At 43.1% G+C, this 18,531-nt stretch overlaps 1 protein-coding gene, 1 long non-coding RNA gene and 1 other non-coding gene across 3 annotated transcripts; 2 read left to right on the top strand and 1 right to left on the bottom strand.

Annotated features, from left to right (window-relative positions):
• Positions 1-613: 613 nt before the first annotated feature.
• On the bottom strand, positions 614-685 carry trnaq-cug (transfer RNA glutamine (anticodon CUG)). Its single transcript has one exon. It is a non-coding gene; the product is annotated as a tRNA-Gln (tRNA).
• A 193-nt stretch (positions 686-878) lies between these two features.
• LOC118382800 (ras-related protein Rab-11A) lies at positions 879-13,059 on the top strand. Its single transcript, XM_052513924.1, has 5 exons — positions 879-1,069; positions 1,976-2,171; positions 9,360-9,553; positions 12,150-12,230; positions 12,437-13,059. Exons 1-5 carry the CDS (start codon positions 1,030-1,032, stop codon positions 12,571-12,573), a joined length of 648 nt encoding a protein of 215 aa, XP_052369884.1. The 5' UTR covers positions 879-1,029; the 3' UTR covers positions 12,574-13,059.
• On the top strand, positions 11,158-12,108 carry LOC127927466 (uncharacterized). Its single transcript, XR_008127593.1, has 3 exons — positions 11,158-11,504; positions 11,585-11,744; positions 11,985-12,108. It is a non-coding gene; the product is annotated as an uncharacterized LOC127927466 (long non-coding RNA).
• Positions 13,060-18,531: the final 5,472 nt, after the last annotated feature.

Raw genomic sequence — 18,531 nt, 5'->3', positions numbered from 1 at the left:
TTAAAATCCAATATTTTATTTCATCATGATTTTTTTATGTGGAGGTACACACTGAGTGTACAAAACATTGGTAGCACCGTCCTAATATTAAATTGCACCTGTTTTTTTGCCCTCAGAATAGCCTCAATTCGTCGGGCCATAGACTCTACAAGGTGTCGAAAGCGTTCCACAGGAATGCTGGCCCATGTTGACTCCAATGCTTTCCACAGTTGTGTCATGTTATCTGGATGTCCCTTGGGTGGTGGACCATTCTTGATTGAAACTGTCTGGATGTCCTTTGGGTGGTAGACACGGGAAACTGTTGAGTGTAAAAAAAACAGCTGCGTTGCAGTTCTTGACACACTCAAACCGGTGCGACTGGCATCTACTACCATACCATGTTGAAAAGCACTGAAACACATTCCATGTCTCGAGGCTTACAAATCCTTATTTAACCTGTCTTCTCCTGGTGACATCAGAAAGGGTTCATAGCTTTGAACTGGATTTACCTGATTAAGTCATGGAACGAGCAGATATTCGTGATGTTTTATAAACGTAGTGTATTTTGATTGGCCTTCTCATCAGAACATGTCTTATCTGTGGATCTGCGCCGTTTCTGAGAGAATAAAAACATAGGTTCTACCGAGATTTGAACTCGGATCGCAGGATTCAGAGTCCTGAGTGCTAACCATTACACCATAGAACCCCGTGCTCCAACTTCTTTCATATTATGTATATAACTGTTATCTATGTAATAAGAATACCACTGCACTGCAATGGTTATTTTCTGTGGCGGACTAGTACTTCACTGGTGCGTTTTTATTTGAAGTGTCTGCAATTCATATAGTAGCAATAAATATCGGCTGTTGGTTTGCTTTTTTGTTGCTCCGCCTCCCATAGCTAGCCAACGTCACAACAAAATCCCGGAAGTGTCAGTCTGAAAACAGACCCGTCGCCGTTAGCTAGCTGAGTGTTTCAAAATCTATTTGCTAAATCGTCGCATTTTAAACAGTTCATACAAACTAAATACTCCTATTTATCTTTTAGAAAATGGGAACCAGAGATGATGAATACGATTATCTGTTTAAAGGTAACATTACAGCATGATCCTCGATATCAAAGCTAGCTATGCAGCTAACGTTAGCTAGGCAGCTGTTTAGCTAACGTTAACAGTGAAACCTTTTCATTTGTGTCTGTGAAGTATGATATAGGTGTGTGAATAGCTCTGATACATTATTTGTTTTATAAACGAAAACTACATATTGATGATAAATTATAAACATAAATTGTGAAGCAGTTGGATTGCAACGTTAGGTACCCAAACGCCTAACGTTAATAGGTTAGCAGCTGTTTCTAAACAATGCTGACTTTTGTATGATTAAGTGAGGTCGGGGTGTTTCCCGAGATAGCTAGATTGCTAGATTAGCTAGCCAGCTGGTTATCTTAGCTACATGCAACGAACATTGGTTATAATCTAGCTACATTCATCCGTAGATAAATAATGTGATGTTATAATCTCTCTTTCCTGTTTTTTTTCTGTGCTGTTTAATCTAAATTTGACATATGTCATGTGTTGTGGCTATCTGTTTTCTATTTCAAGTTGGTTTAACATAAAAAGCGCATAAAACTAAGAATTTAACGTTAGCTACACCCCACTGTGGATGTTTGACAGTGTCACTGCAAAAGTGAATGGTGATGGTCAGATATTTTATGTGATGGCATCTTGTAGCTACACCTGATGTAACTATGTCATATCCCCATGTAATTGCTACACATTGACCTTCTGGCAGGGCCTGATTAATGCAGGAGCTTACATGGGTTGAAGCCCTGGGGGCCAAAACCGTAGGGGCCCTTGAGGCAGAGAAAAATTGAAGTGTGTGTGTGTGTGTGTGTGTGTGTGTGTGTGTGTGTGTGTGTGTGTAATCCAACCCTGACCTTTGGGGTCAATAAAGATTTTATTGCATTGAATCCATCAGCCATTCATTTTGTGTTCCAGTGGTTCTGATAGGAGACTCGGGTGTTGGCAAGAGCAACCTGCTCTCTCGTTTCACCCGGAATGAGTTTAACCTGGAAAGTAAGAGCACCATTGGAGTGGAGTTTGCCACCCGCAGTATCCAGGTGGATGGGAAAACGGTGAAGGCTCAGATCTGGGATACGGCAGGACAGGAGCGCTACCGGGCTATCACCTCGGCGTGAGTATGCTGTAGGGTAAAGTTGCCCCTAGATGCTGATCTGGGGTCAGTTTATCATTTTTCCCACTAATGGTTAACTTTAGGATTGGGGAAGGTAAAGCTGATCCAGAGTTTACAATAGGAAGATTTGGCGCTGGACAAGAGACCGGGAAGAATTTTATTTATTGAACATTTGAGAAAGTTACCGGTCATCTATATGTAATATATTCCATTTAGCAGACTCCACTTACAGTCATGTAATATATTCCATTTAGCAGACTCCACTTAGTCATGTAATATATTCCATTTAGCAGACTCCACTTACAGTCATGTAATATATTCCATTTAGCAGACTCCACTTACAGTCATGTAATATATTCCATTTAGCAGACTCCACTTAGTCATGTAATATATTCCATTTAGCAGACTCCACTTAGTCATGTAATATATTCTATTTAGCAGACTCCACTTAGTCATGTAATATATTCCATTTATGGAATATAAATGTATGCTAAATGGCATATATTATATTATTATCATTTATTATTATATTATATTATATTATTATTTAGCAGACTCCACTTACAGTCATGTAATATATTCCATTTAGCAGAGGCCACTTAGTCATCTAATATATTCCATTTAGCAGACTCCACTTACAGTCATCTAATATATTCCATTTAGCAGACTCCACTTACAGTCATGTAATATATTCCATTTAGCAGACTTCACTTAGTCATGTAATATATTCCATTTAGCAGACTCCACTTAGTCATGTAATATATTCCATTTAGCAGACTCCACTTACAGTCATGTAATATATTCCATTTAGCAGACTCCACTTACAGTCATGTAATATAGTCCATATACCATTTACATTTTACTTATGGGTGGTCCTGGGAATCGAACCCACAACCCTGGCATTGCCATGCTCTACCAAATGGAGCTACAAAGGACCGTCTGCATTGGGTGTGTATAAGCCATTAGGCCGTCCACCAATACAGCCAGCGCCATCAATAAACGAGGGAATGTTGGTCAAATGAGCCTCATTTACATGTCCTTTAAAACAGCCTATAACTAATTACATAAGACTATTCCTTGTGTTTCGATGTGTCCTATATGCAAAACTTCATAGCCTATTGTTTTATTGGTTTTTACTTTCCTAAAACAATAATTGTCCATTTCACAGTTCAGCTGTCTGAGATTTGAGCACTGAATGCATCAATCAGGCCGTTGTATTAGGGCATTGCATTAGGGCATTGCATTAGGGCATTGCATTAGGGCATTGCATTAGGGCATTGCATTGGGGCATTGCATTGGGGCATTGCATTAGGGCATTGCATTAGGGCATTGCATTAGGGCATTGCATTAGGGCATTGCATTAGGGCATTGCATTAGGGCATTGCATTAGGGCATTGCATTGGGGCATTGCATTAGGGCATTGCATTGGGGCATTGCATTGGGGCATTGCATTAGGGCATTGCATTAGGGCATTGCATTGGGGCATTGCATTAGGGCATTGCATTAGGGCATTGCATTAGGGCATTGCATTAGGGCATTGCATTGGGGCATTGCATTGGGGCATTGCATTGGGGCATTGCATTGGGGCATTGCATTAGGGGCATTGCATTAGGGCATTGCATTAGGGCATTGCATTAGGGCATTGCATTAGGGCATTGCATTGGGGCATTGCATTGGGGCATTGCATTGGGGCATTGCATTAGGGCATTGCATTAGGGCATTGCATTAGGGCATTGCATTGGGGCATTGCATTAGGGCATTGCATTGGGGCATTGCATTGTGGTATTGCATTAGGGCATTGCATTAGGGCATTGCATTAGGGCATTGCATTGGGGCATTGCATTGGGGCATTGCATTGGGGCATTGCATTAGGGCATTGCATTAGGGCATTGCATTAGGGCATTACATTAGGGCATTGCATTGGGGCATTGCATTAGGGCATTGCATTACGGCATTGCATTGGGGCATTGCATTGGGGCATTGCATTGGGGCATTGCATTAGGGCATTGCATTGCATTAGGGCATTGCATTAGGGTATTGCATTAGGGTATTGCATTAGGGCATTGCATTAGGGCATTGCATTGGGGCATTGCATTAGGGTATTGCATTGGGGCATTACATTAGGCCATTAGGGCATTGCATTAGGGCATTGCATTAGGGCATTGCATTGGGGCATTGCATTGGGGCATTACATTAGGCCATTAGGGCATTGCATTAGGGCATTGCATTGGGGCATTACATTAGGCCATTAGGGCATTGCATTAGGGCATTGCATTAGGGCATTGCATTAGGGCATTGCATTAGGGCATTGCATTGGGGCATTGCATTGGGGCATTGCATTGGGGCATTGCATTGGGGCATTGCATTAGGGCATTGCATTAGGGCATTACATTAGGGCATTGCATTGGGGCATTGCATTAGGGCATTGCATTGGGGCATTGCATTAGGGCATTGCATTAGGGCATTGCATTAGGGCATTGCATTAGGGCATTGCATTAGGGCATTGCATTAGGGCATTGCATTAGGGCATTACATTAGGGCATTGCATTGGGGCATTGCATTGGGGCATTGCATTGGGGCATTGCATTGGGGCATTGCATTAGGCCATTGCATTAGGGCATTGCATTAGGGCATTGCATTAGGGCATTGCATTGGGGCATTGCATTGGGGCATTGCATTAGGGCATTGCATTGGGGCATTGCATTAGGGCATTGCATTGGGGCATTGCATTGGGGCATTGCATTAGGCCATTAGGGCATTGCATTAGGGCATTGCATTAGGGCATTGCATTAGGGCATTGCATTGGGGCATTGCATTAGGCCATTGCATTAGGCCATTGCATTAGGCATTGCATTAGGCATTGCATTGGGGCATTGCATTAGGCCATTACATTAGGCCATTGCATTGGGGCATTGCATTAGGGCATTACATTAGGGCATTGCATTAGGGCATTGCATTGGGGCATTGCATTAGGGCATTGCATTGGGGCATTGCATTAGGGCATTACATTAGGCCATTGCATTGGGGCATTGCATTAGGCCATTACATTAGGCCATTGCATTGGGGCATTGCATTGGGGCATTACATTAGGCCATTAGGGCATTGCATTAGGGCATTGCATTAGGGCATTGCATTAGGGCATTGCATTAGGGCATTGCATTGGGGCATTGCATTAGGGCATTACATTAGGCCATTGCATTAGGCCATTGCATTGGGGCATTGCATTGGGGCATTACATTAGGCCATTAGGGCATTGCATTAGGGCATTGCATTGGGGCATTACATTAGGCCATTAGGGCATTGCATTAGGGCATTGCATTAGGGCATTGCATTAGGGCATTGCATTAGGGCATTGCATTAGGGCATTGCATTAGGGCATTGCATTGGGGCATTGCATTGGGGCATTGCATTAGGCATTGCATTAGGCATTGCATTGGGGCATTGCATTAGGGCATTAGGGCATTGCATTAGGGCATTGCATTGGGCATTGCATTAGGGCATTGCATTAGGGCATTGCATTGGGGCATTGCATTGGGGCATTGCATTAGGCCATTAGGGCATTGCATTAGGGCATTGCATTGGGGCATTGCATTAGGGCATTGCATTAGGGCATTGCATTGGGGCATTGCATTAGGCCATTACATTAGGCCATTGCATTAGGGCATTGCATTAGGGCATTGCATTGGGGCATTGCATTAGGCCATTACATTAGGCCATTGCATTAGGGCATTGTATTAGGGCATTGCATTAGGGCATTGCATTAGGGCATTGCATTAGGGCATTGCATTAGGGCATTGCATTAGGGCATTGCATTAGGGCATTGCATTAGGGCATTACATTAGGGCATTGCATTGGGGCATTGCATTGGGGCATTGCATGCTGTCTATTTACCACCACAATCTGATACTGGCACTAAGACCACACTCAACCAGCTGTATAAAGCCATAATCTAGAGGTGGTGATCCTAGTGGCCGGTGATTTAAATGAAGGAAAACTGAAATCAATTTGAACCATTTCTACCATCATGTGACCTGTGCAGCTGGAGGTGAATAATCTCTACAGGACCTTCAGAAAGTATTCACACCCCTTGACTTTTTCCACATTTTGTTGTGTTACTGCCTGAATTTAAAATGGATTCAATTGAGATGTTTTTGTTACTGGTCTACACACAATACCCCATAATGTCAAAGTGAGATGTTTTTGTTACTGGTCTACACACAAAACCCCATAATGTCAAAATGCAATTATGTTTTTAGAACATTTTGACAAATTAATAAAGAACATTTAAGTTGAAATGTCAATAAGTATTCGACCCCTTTTGTTATAGCAAAGCCTAAATATGTTACAGGCTAACTTGATAAGACCACAGGCTAACTTGATAAGACCACAGGCTAACTTGATAAGACCACAGGCTAACTTGATAAGACCACAGGCTAACTTGATAAGACCACAGGCTAACTTGATAAGACCACAGGCTAACTTGATAAGACCACAGGCTAACTTGATAAGACCACAGGCTAACTTGATAAGACCACAGGCTAACTTGATAAGACCACAGGCTAACTTGATAAGACCACAGGCTAACTTGATAAGACCACAGGCTAACTTGATAAGACCACAGGCTAACTTGATAAGACCACAGGCTAACTTGATAAGACCACAGGCTAACTTGATAAGACCACAGGCTAACTTGATAAGACCACAGGCTAACTTGATAAACCACAGGCTAACTTGATAAGACCACAGGCGATCATCTTTATAAATCTATCATATAAAGTGTAATGGTCTACTGAAGATGCTACTGAAGTAGTAGCTTCCGAGTGGCTCAGCGGTCTGAGACACCGCATCTCAGTGCTGGAGGCGTCACTACAGACACCCTGGTTTGAATCCAGGCTGTATCACAACCGGTCGTGATTGGGAGTCCCATAGGTCCGGGTTTGGCCGGGGTAGGCCGTCATGGTAACCTAAGAATCTGTTCTTAACTGACTTGTCTATTTAAATAAAAAATAAATAAAATACGTTATTTCATCTTCTGATGTTTTGATTCTAAATATTTTAATTGCGCCACCTAATCCGGTGATTGTCATGGATTCTGGGTCGACCATTATGCTACTGTTAAAATAGGGCTCTGGAATTGTCTTGATTTTTTTTTTTTTGGGGGGTTTCAATAGAGATGAAATTACCTACATCTCTGTGTTCTAATATCATAGGAGGATTTATTTGGGCTAATTCACCATCTGAGGAAGTGGAAACTCAAAACACCATTAGCTAGATCACTAACTCTAAAGATAATGACCACTCATAGTAGCCATGTATTAATCTAACAGTACATTTAATGTAAAAACAAAAACAAACATTGCAGTTGTAGCCTACGGTCCAATGACTCATTTCATGCCCTCTGTATCTCAAAGACATATCAAATATGTTTTTTTTAAATTGTTGCAATTGAGTTCATAATTGAGAGTTCCTCTCACTATGTAAAATTAGCTAAAGCCATTGTGTTCTACTGTAATCCCACTGAGACTCATTATTGTATCCTGTAATCCCACTGAGACTCATTACCGTATCCTGTAATCCTACTGAGACTCATTACTGTGTCCTGTAATCCCACAGACTCATTATTGTATCCTGTAATCCCACGGAGACTCATTATTGTATCCTGTAATCCCACTGAGACTCATTACCGCATCCTGTAATCCCACTGAGACTCATTATTGTATCCTGTAATCCCACTGAGACTCATTACCGTATCTTGTAATCCCACTGAGTCTCATTACCGTATCCTGTAATCCCACTGAGACTCATTACCGTATCCTGTAATCCCACTGAGTCTCATTAACGTATCCTGCAATCCCACTGAGACTCATTACCGTATCCTGTAATCCCACTGAGTCTCATTACCGTATCCTGTAATCCCACTGAGACTCATTACCGTATCCTGTAATCCCATTGAGACTCATTACTGTATCCTGTAATCCCACTCATTACCGTATCCTGTAATCCCACTCATTACCGTATCCTGTAATCCCACTCATTACTGTATCCTGTAATCCCACTCATTACCGTATCCTGTAATCCCACTCATTACCGTATCCTGTAATCCCACTCATTACTGTATCCTGTAATCCCACTCATTACTGTATCCTGTAATCCCACTCATTACTGTATCCTGTAATCCCACTCATTACCGTATCCTGTAATCCCACTCATTACCGTATTCTGTAATCCCACTCATTCCCGTATCCTGTAATCCCACTCATTACTGTATCCTGTAATCCCACTCATTACCATGTGTCCTGTAATCCCACTCATTACCGTATCCTGTAATCCCACTGAGACTCATTACTGTATCCTGTAATCCCACTGAGACTCATTACTGTATCCTGTAATCCCACTGAGACTCATTACCGTATCCTGTAATCCCACTCATTACCGTATCCTGTCATCCCACTCATTACCGTATCCTGTAATCCCACTCATTACCGTGTATCCTGTAATCCCACTCATTACCGTATCCTGTAATCCCACTGAGACTCATTACTGTATCCTGTAATCCCACTCATTACCGTATCATGTAATCCCACTGAGACTCATTACTGTATCCTGTAATCCCACTCATTACCGTATCCTGTAATCCCACTGAGACTCATTACTGTATCCTGTAATCCCACTCATTACCGTATCCTGTAATCCCACTGAGACTCATTACTGTATCCTGTAATCCCACTCATTACCGTATCCTGTAATCCCACTGAGACTCATTACTGTATCCTGTAATCCCACTCATTACCGTATCATGTAATCCCACTGAGACTCATTACTGTATCCTGTGCTCCTGTCTGTCCTGTGATTAATGTATGTTTGGTGCTGTCGTGGAAGCAGGGAGGATATTTGAGTGTCAGTATGAACACAGTCGGGGACGGAAGGTATCGAGCGTCTCAGAGTAGGAGAGAGTTTATCCTTTTGGATCATAATGAAGGAGATTTCATGGACAAACTGCTTCCTGGAGAAATGGAGAGGGAGGATAGAAGGTGTTTTACGTCAGAACTCTTAATAGAGTAGACCTAATCCCCAACGGTCGTCTTTCCAAGCTCTTTGTGCCCTGTTGTTAAAAGGGCTATAATGGTACGCTGGCTTTTATTGATAAAATTGACCTCTTTGTCCACGGTTGATGATGTCATGGTGCAGGTACTACAGAGGCGCGGTGGGGGCCCTGCTGGTCTATGACATCGCCAAGCACCTGACCTATGAAAATGTGGAGCGGTGGCTGAAAGAACTGAGAGACCATGCGGACACCAACATCGTCATCATGCTGGTTGGCAACAAGAGTGACCTGCGTCACCTCCGGGCCGTGCCCACCGACGAGGCTCGGGCCTTCGCAGGTTAGAGATGCCTCGTCGTTTCTGAACAAGTGTCAGACACTGAAAAAGCTACATACGTTTCTGTATTTTTTTTGTTTGTACTTTCCTTGATGATGCTGCGGTCTCACAAAAATGTATGTTTTAATGTCGCTTTTTATGCATTCATTCCTGTGGAATGTTCCATAACGGGTACAGTCTCTATCTTAGGGAGTTGTTTGTTTCCTAACGGGTACAGTCTCTAACTTAGGGAGTTTGTTTCCTAACAGGTACAGTCTCTAACTTAGGGAGTTGTTTGTTTCCTAACAGGTACAGTCTCTAACTTAGGGAGTTGTTTGTTTCCTAACGGGTACAGTCTCTAACTTAGGGAGTTGTTTGTTTCCTAACGGGTACAGTCTCTAACTTAGGGAGTTGTTTGTTTCCTAACGGGTACAGTCTCTAACTTAGGGAGTTGTTTGTTTCCTAACAGGTACAGTCTCTAACTTAGGGAGTTGTTTGTTTCCTAACGGGTACAGTCTCTAACTTAGGGAGTTGTTTGTTTCCTAACAGGTACAGTCTCTAACTTAGGGAGTTGTTTGTTTCCTAACGGGTACAGTCTCTAACTTAGGGAGTTGTTTGTTTCCTAACGGGTACAGTCTCTAACTTAGGGAGTTGTTTGTTCCAGAACGGGTACAGTCTCTAACTTAGGGAGTTGTTTGTTTCCTAACAGGTACAGTCTCTAACTTAGGGAGTTGTTTGTTTCCTAACAGGTACAGTCTCTAACTTAGGGAGTTGTTTGTTTCCTAACAGGTACAGTCTCTAACTTAGGGAGTTGTTTGTTTCCTAACAGGTACAGTCTCTAACTTAGGGAGTTGTTTGTTTCCTAACAGGTACAGTCTCTAACTTAGGGAGTTGTTTGTTTCCTAACGGGTACAGTCTCTAACTTAGGGAGTTGTTTGTTTCCTAACGGGTACAGTCTCTAACTTAGGGAGTTGTTTGTTTCCTAACAGGTACAGTCTCTAACTTAGGGAGTTGTTTGTTTCCTAACAGGTACAGTCTCTAACTTAGGGAGTTGTTTGTTTCCTAACAGGTACAGTCTCTAACTTAGGGAGTTGTTTGTTTCTCTAACTAACGGGTACAGTCTCTAACTTAGGGAGTTGTTTGTTTCCTATAACTCTAACTTAGGGTACAGTCTCTAACTTAGGGAGTTGTTTGTTTCCTAACAGGTACAGTCTCTAACTTAGGGAGTTGTTTGTTTCCTAACGGGTACAGTCTCTAACTTAGGGAGTTGTTTGTTTCCTAACAGGTACAGTCTCTAACTTAGGGAGTTGTTTGTTTCTAACTTACAGTCTCTAACTTAGGGAGTTGTTTGTTTCCTAACAGGTACAGTCTCTAACTTAGGGAGTTGTTTGTTTCCTAACGGGTACAGTCTCTAACTTAGGGAGTTGTTTGTTCCAGAACGGGTACAGTCTCTAACTTAGGGAGTTGTTTGTTTCCTAACAGGTACAGTCTCTAACTTAGGGAGTTGTTTGTTTCCTAACAGTCTCTAACTTAGGTACAGTCTCTAACTTAGGGAGTTGTTTGTTTCCAGAACAGGTACAGTCTCTAACTTAGGGAGTTGTTTGTTTCCTAACAGGTACAGTCTCTAACTTAGGGAGTTGTTTGTTTCATAACGGGTACAGTCTCTAACTTAGGGAGTTGTTTGTTTCCTAACGGGTACAGTCTCTAACTTAGGGAGTTGTTTGTTTCCTAACGGGTACAGTCTCTAACTTAGGGAGTTGTTTGTTTCCTAACAGGTACAGTCTCTAACTTAGGGAGTTGTTTGTTTCCTAACAGGTACAGTCTCTAACTTAGGGAGTTGTTTGTTTCCTAACAGGTACAGTCTCTAACTTAGGGAGTTGTTTGTTTCCTAACGGGTACAGTCTCTAACTTAGGGAGTTGTTTGTTCCAGAACGGGTACAGTCTCTAACTTAGGGAGTTGTTTGTTTCCTAACGGGTACAGTCTCTAACTTAGGGAGTTGTTTGTTTCCTAACAGGTACAGTCTCTAACTTAGGGAGTTGTTTGTTTCCTAACAGGTACAGTCTCTAACTTAGGGAGTTGTTTGTTTCCTAACGGGTACAGTCTCTAACTTAGGGAGTTGTTTGTTTCCTAACGGGTACAGTCTCTAACTTAGGGAGTTGTTTGTTCCAGAACGGGTACAGTCTCTAACTTAGGGAGTTGTTTGTTTCCTAACGGGTACAGTCTCTAACTTAGGGAGTTGTTTGTTTCCTAACAGGTACAGTCTCTAACTTAGGGAGTTGTTTGTTTCCTAACAGGTACAGTCTCTAACTTAGGGAGTTGTTTGTTTCCTAACAGGTACAGTCTCTAATTTAGGGAGTTGTTTGTTTCCTAACGGGTACAGTCTCTAACTTAGGGAGTTGTTTGTTTCCTAACAGGTACAGTCTCTAACTTAGGGAGTTGTTTGTTTCCTAACAGGTACAGTCTCTAACTTAGGGAGTTGTTTGTTTCCTAACGGGTACAGTCTCTAACTTAGGGAGTTGTTTGTTTCCTAACGGGTACAGTCTCTAACTTAGGGAGTTGTTTGTTCCAGAACGGGTACAGTCTCTAAATTATTTTCTGACGTTGTTTGTTTCCCTTCAGAGAAAAACGGTTTGTCTTTCCTTGAGACGTCAGCCCTGGATTCCACCAACGTTGAAACGGCTTTCCAGACCATTCTGACAGGTGTGTGTGTGTGTGTGTGTGTGTGTGTGTGTGTGTGTGTGTGTGTGTGTGTGTGTGTGTGTGTGTGTGTGTGTGTGTGTGTGTGTGTGTGTGTGTGTGTGTGTGTGTGTGGTCACACCTGTTGATTTGATCTGCTATCTTGGCAAGACAGACTGGATATGACCTAATCATCCCTCTCTCACTCTTCTCCCTCTCCCCTCCATCAGAAATCTATCGTATCGTCTCTCAGAAGCAGATGTCAGAGCGTCAGGAGAGCGACATGTCTCCTAGCAACAATGTGGTCAACATCCAGGTGCAGCCCACTGAGAACAAACCAAAGATGCAGTGCTGTCAGAACATCTAGCCCCGCCCATGTTACCACTACACCTCTACCCCCTTATATACCCTGTACCCCCACCTCTACCCCCTTATATACCCTGTACCCCCACCTCTACCCCCTTATATACCCTGTACCCTCACCTCTACCCCCTTATATACCCTGTACCCCCACCTCTACCCCCTCATATACCCTGTACCCCACCTCTACTCCTCATATACACCCATCTTGTTTTAGCTCGCCCGGTGCCCCGGTTGGGTGGAGATCCCACTTTAGAACCAATTAAATGGTCTCTCAAATGTGTGAGTTTGGCCCACCCGGCTCTCAGGGTGAGGTTAACCAGATGCACTCACTTACTCAGTCTCATAGGAGTAGTGCCCTCCTCCATTCTCTCCTCTCTCTCCCCACTCCCTCTCTCCTCCTCTCCCTCCACTCCCACTCCCTCCACTCCCACTCCCTCTCCTCTCCCCACTCCCTCTCTCCTCCCCTCCCTCTCTCCTCCCTCCCTCCCTCCCTCCCCCAATCGCTCCCTCCCTCCCCAATCGCTCCCTCCCTCCCCAATCGCTCCCTCCCTCCCTCCCTCCCTCCCTCCCCCCCCCAATCCCTCTCTCCTCCCTCCCTCCCCCCCAATCCCTCCCTCCCTCCCTCCCCCCAATCCCTCCCTCCCTCCCTCCCTCCCTCCCTCCCTCCCTCCCTCCCTCCCTCCTCCACTCCCTCTTCCTCCCTCTCTCCTCCTCTCCGTCCCTCCTCCTCCCTCTTCCTACCTCCCTCTTCCTACCCTCTCTCCTCCTCTCCCTCCCACCCTCTCTCCTCCTCTCCCTCTCTCCTCCTCTCTCTCCCTCCCACCCTCTCTCCTCCTCTCCCTCCCTCCTCAACTCCCTCTTCCCCTCTCCCTCCTCCTCTCCCTCCCTACTGATCATGATCTGAGAAGCCTAGTCAGTGTCTGGAGTCGTGTTCCCCAGCGGAGCCTTTTCAGCCAGGAAGTCATTTATATTTCTCACTTAGATGTAATACTGTTGATGCTCTGACATGTCTTACACAGAAATGTCTTAATATATTCATCTGATTTTTTTATCTTCTTCATTTTCTTCAATGTATGACTTCCATTTTGTGTGTTCCTCAATTATTATTTTTTACCTATGTTTTTTTTAAATGATTTTTTTGTCTTCAAATATTGTATCATATTTCCTACTAACGTGTATGTATTTAAAGCACACTGAGAATGCTCTGATGTGTATCTGTCTACGACCCCCCCCCTCCTCCCATCAGTTAGCCTCGCTCCCTCCCTCTCTCTTTAGTATACTGTCATGTTTGACAGCGGTAGGTTTCTCCAAACATGTGGATGTATTAAGCACAGTGTACTAGATAGAATGTATGCTCCCTGGTCCCTGTCGATAGGTGGAGTTTGACAACTGATCTGATTGCTGTAAATAGCTTAAGTAAAGACTTGTGGCATTAGATCTGTTTGCGGATGGCTTCAACCATGCCGATGGACAGACAGGGCAGGCATCAAAGTACCTAACACGTAGAGGAACAACAGCTTTGTAAAAAAAAAAAAAAAAAACTTTTTAAACGTGTCCCAAATGGAGCCCTATGCCCTACCATATATAGTGCACTACTTGTGACCAGGGCCCATAGGGATCCATTTGGGACACAGTATTCGTCACTTTGTTTACAGTCAGTCTGTGGCAGGTTAGCTTAGCATGTTATGATGATGATGATGTCACTTCATGGCACCGCTTTGCTGCTTCGCATGTTTTTTTTTAATCTTGGTTTAAAATATGACTGAGTTATCAGAACTCTCTGACTGAGTTATCGGAACTCTCTGACTGAGTTATCAGAACTCTCTGACTGAGTTATCGGAACTCTCTGACTGAGTTATCGGAACTCTCTGACTGAGTTATCAGAACTCTCTGACTGAGTTATCAGAACTCTCTGACTGAGTTATCAGAACTCTCTGACTGAGTTATCGTTGAGTTATCGAACTCTCTGACTGAGTTATCGAACTCTCTGACTGAGTTATCGGAACTCTCTGACTGAGTTATCAGAACTCTCTGACTGAGTTATCAGAACTCTCTGACTGAGTTATCGGAACTCTCTGACTGAGTTATCGGAACTCTCTGACTGAGTTATCAGAACTCTCTGACTGAGTTATCAGAACTCTCTGACTGAGTTATCAGAACTCTCTGACTGAGTTATCGGAACTCTCTGACTGAGTTATCAGAACTCTCTGACTGAGTTATCAGAACTCTCTGACTGAGTTATCAGAACTCTCTGACTGAGTTATCGGAACTCTCTGACTGAGTTATCGGAACTCTCTGACTGAGTTATCGGAACTCTCTGACTGAGTTATCGGAACTCTCTGACTGAGTTATCGGAACTCTCTGACTGAGTTATCGGAACTCTCTGACTGAGTTATCGGAACTCTCTGACTGAGTTATCGGAACTCTCTGACTGAGTTATCGGAACTCTCTGACTGAGTTATCGGAACTCTCTGACTGAGTTATCGGAACTCTCTGACTGAGTTATCGGAACTCTCTGACTGAGTTATCGGAACTCTCTGACTGAGTTATCGGAACTCTCTGACTGAGTTATCGGAACTCTCTGACTGAGTTATCGGAACTCTCTGACTGAGTTATCGGAACTCTCTGACTGAGTTATCGGAACTCTCTGACTGAGTTATCGGAACTCTCTGACTGAGTTATCGGAACTCTCTGACTGAGTTATCGGAACTCTCTGACTGAGTTATCGGAACTCTCTGACTGAGTTATCGGAACTCTCTGACTGAGTTATCGGAACTCTCTGACTGAGTTATCGGAACTCTCTGACTGAGTTATCGGAACTCTCTGACTGAGTTATCGGAACTCTCTGACTGAGTTATCGGAACGCTCTGACTGAATTTATCACTGAGTTATCGGAACTCTGACTGAGTTATCAGTACTCTCTGACTGAATGTGGAACACTACCATTGCCCAGAGCATGCAGTTGGCTAGACGGTGACCGTGGTGAAATAATATAGAAGTTTATCCATTAAACATTTCTGAACTCTCTTGGATAAATTGAGCGTACATAATTACAGACGTCTTTAAAAACATAGTCGGAGATGTCTGTAACAGGAAGTGACTAGCATTATAGTCGGTCAGGGAGGTCATTCCATTTCAATTCAGAAAATAAACCATAATTCCAATTGCACATTTTCCTCATTGAAAAACATGGGAGAGAATAGGGTATTTCTGTTTTACTTTGTGAATTGACTGGAATTGAAAGAGCATTAGTCAGTCAAATTACACATTAGGTTCTTATTTTCGTGTTCAAACTACAGAATAATGATGCCCGCTGTATGTAGTGTTCTGGACAAAACCAACTTTAAATCAAGTCAAATCACATTTTATTTGTCACATACACATGTATAGGAGATGTTATTGCGGTTGGAGTGAAATGCTTGTGCAATAATATCGAACGATATTATATATATACACACAATTTAAAAGTGAAAGAATGGAATGAAGGAATATACAAGTATTAGGATGAGCAACGTCAGAGTGGCACAGATTCAAATACAGTAGAATAGAATACAGTATTTAATTTTTTTATTTTATTTTACCTTTATTTAACCAGGCAAGTCAGTTAAGAACAAATTCTTATTTTCAATGACGGCCTAGGAACAGTGGGTTAACTGCCTGTTCAGGGGCAGAACGACAGAACCTTGTCAGCTCGGGGGTTTGAACTGACAACCTTCCGGTTACTAGTCCAACACTCTAACCACTAGGCTACGCTGCCGCCCCTGCAGTATATACATATGAGATGAGTAAAGCATAAAATATGTAAACAACATTAAACATATAAAATATGTAAACAACATATAGACTAACCAACACATTCGAGGCATTTCTCTTCAAGGAATAACTTCTCTTGAATATGCATGTATATCTAGTGTAAATGTGATGCTATACTATATTCTATGCAGATACCAGAGAATATTAATTGACATATTTTATTTGAAAACAAAATATCAAACTGTGAAAAGAATAAATAATATTAAATGAATTGCTGACAAGAGACTACTTGACACGGGCCAGGAGTTCAAGGGTTAAAGCTGGTCAAATCTTCGAAATGCACCTCTGTGTGAATGATACTGACTGAAGCTTCTTCACTTTGTCTTTTATCATAGACACCTGACAAGGTGACGATTCAAAAGGAATCATGGTGGTCATCTAGTCTTGTACTGCTGGTCTAGGAATCATGGTGGTCATCTAGTCTTGTACTGCTGGTCTAGGAATCATGGTGGTCATCTAGTCTTGTACTGCTGGTCTAGGAATCATGGTGGTCATCTAGTCTTGTACTGCTGGTCTAGGAATCATGGTGGTCATCTAGTCTTGTACTGCTGGTCTAGGAATCATGGTGGTCATCTAGTCTTGTACTGCTGGTCTAGGAATCATGGTGGTCATCTAGTCTTGTACTGCTGGTCTAGGAATCATGGTGGTCATCTAGTCTTGTACTGCTGGTCTAGGAATCATGGTGGTCATCTAGTCTTGTACTGCTGGTCTAGGAATCATGGTGGTCATCTAGTCTTGTACTGCTGGTCTAGGAATCATGGTGGTCATCTAGTCTTGTACTGCTGGTCTAGGAATCATGGTGGTCATCTAGTCTTGTACTGCTGGTCTAGGAATCATGGTGGTCATCTAGTCTTGTACTGCTGGTCTAGGAATCATGGTGGTCATCTAGTCTTGTACTGCTGGTCTAGTCTTGTACTTGTACTGGGTCTAGGAATCATGGTGGTCGTCTAGTCTTGTACTGCTGGTCTAGGAATCATGGTGGTCGTCTAGTCTTGTACTGCTGGTCTAGGAAGGAATCATGGTGGTCATCTAGTCTTGGTGGTCTAGGAATCATGGTGGTCATCTAGTCTTGTACTGCTGGTCTAGGAATCATGGTGGTTATCTAGTATTGTACTGCTGGTCTAGGAATCATGGTGGTCATCTAGTCTTGTACTGCCGGTCTAGGAATCATGGTGGTCATCTAGTCTTGTACTGCCGATCTAGGAATCATGGTGGTCATCTAGTCTTGTACTGCTGGTCTAGGAATCATGGTGGTCATCTAGTCTTGTACTGCTGGTCTAGGAATCATGGTGGTCATCTAGTCTTGTACTGCTGGTCTAGGAATCATGGTGGTCATCTAGTCTTGTACTGCTGGTCTAGGAATCATGGTGGTCATCTAGTCTTGTACTGCTGGTCTAGGAATCATGGTGGTCATCTAGTCTTGTACTGCTGGTCTAGGAATCATGGTGGTCATCTAGTCTTGTACTGCTGGTCTAGGAATCATGGTGGTCATCTAGTCTTGTACTGCTGGTCTAGGAATCATGGTGGTCATCTAGTCTTGTACTGCTGGTCTAGGAATCATGGTGGTCATCTAGTCTTGTACTGCTGGTCTCCTTATGACACGTGTTCATAATCAGAATGTCTATCAGTTTGCATTCATGTCAAGAATCATCTGTTAGTAAAACATCATTTCTTTAAATACATAGATTGGATCTTTGTCCCAAATGTCACCCTATTCCCTATTAGTTCACTACCGTTGACCAGGCCCATAGGGCTTTTGTGGAAAGTAGTGCACTACATAGGGAATAGGGCTCTGGTCCATAGTACTACTACTATATAGGGAATAGGGCTCTGGTCTAAAGTTGTGCACCAGATAGGGAATAGGGTTCTGGTCTAAAGTTGTGCACTATATAGGGAATAGGGCTCTGGTCTATAGTAGTACCACTATACAGGGAATAGGAAGACGCATCCATATACTGGGTCACATTATTTAGGTTAGCTGCTGTTCACTCTCAGTGCCTCCCTCTACCACTCATTAAAATCCAATAACTCTACTAACCACCTCTACTCCCATCTACCATAGAAAGTTCCCTACTGGCCAACTAACCACCTCTACTCCCATCTAACATAGAAAGTTCCTACTAACCACCTCTACACCCATCTACGATAG

The sequence above is a fragment of the Oncorhynchus keta genome, unplaced genomic scaffold (genome assembly GCF_023373465.1).
Source record: "Oncorhynchus keta strain PuntledgeMale-10-30-2019 unplaced genomic scaffold, Oket_V2 Un_scaffold_14331_pilon_pilon, whole genome shotgun sequence".
Taxonomy (NCBI): Eukaryota; Metazoa; Chordata; class Actinopteri; order Salmoniformes; family Salmonidae; genus Oncorhynchus; species Oncorhynchus keta.
Note: the sequence above shows the minus strand (reverse complement) of the source record. Positions and strands in the feature narration are given on the sequence as shown.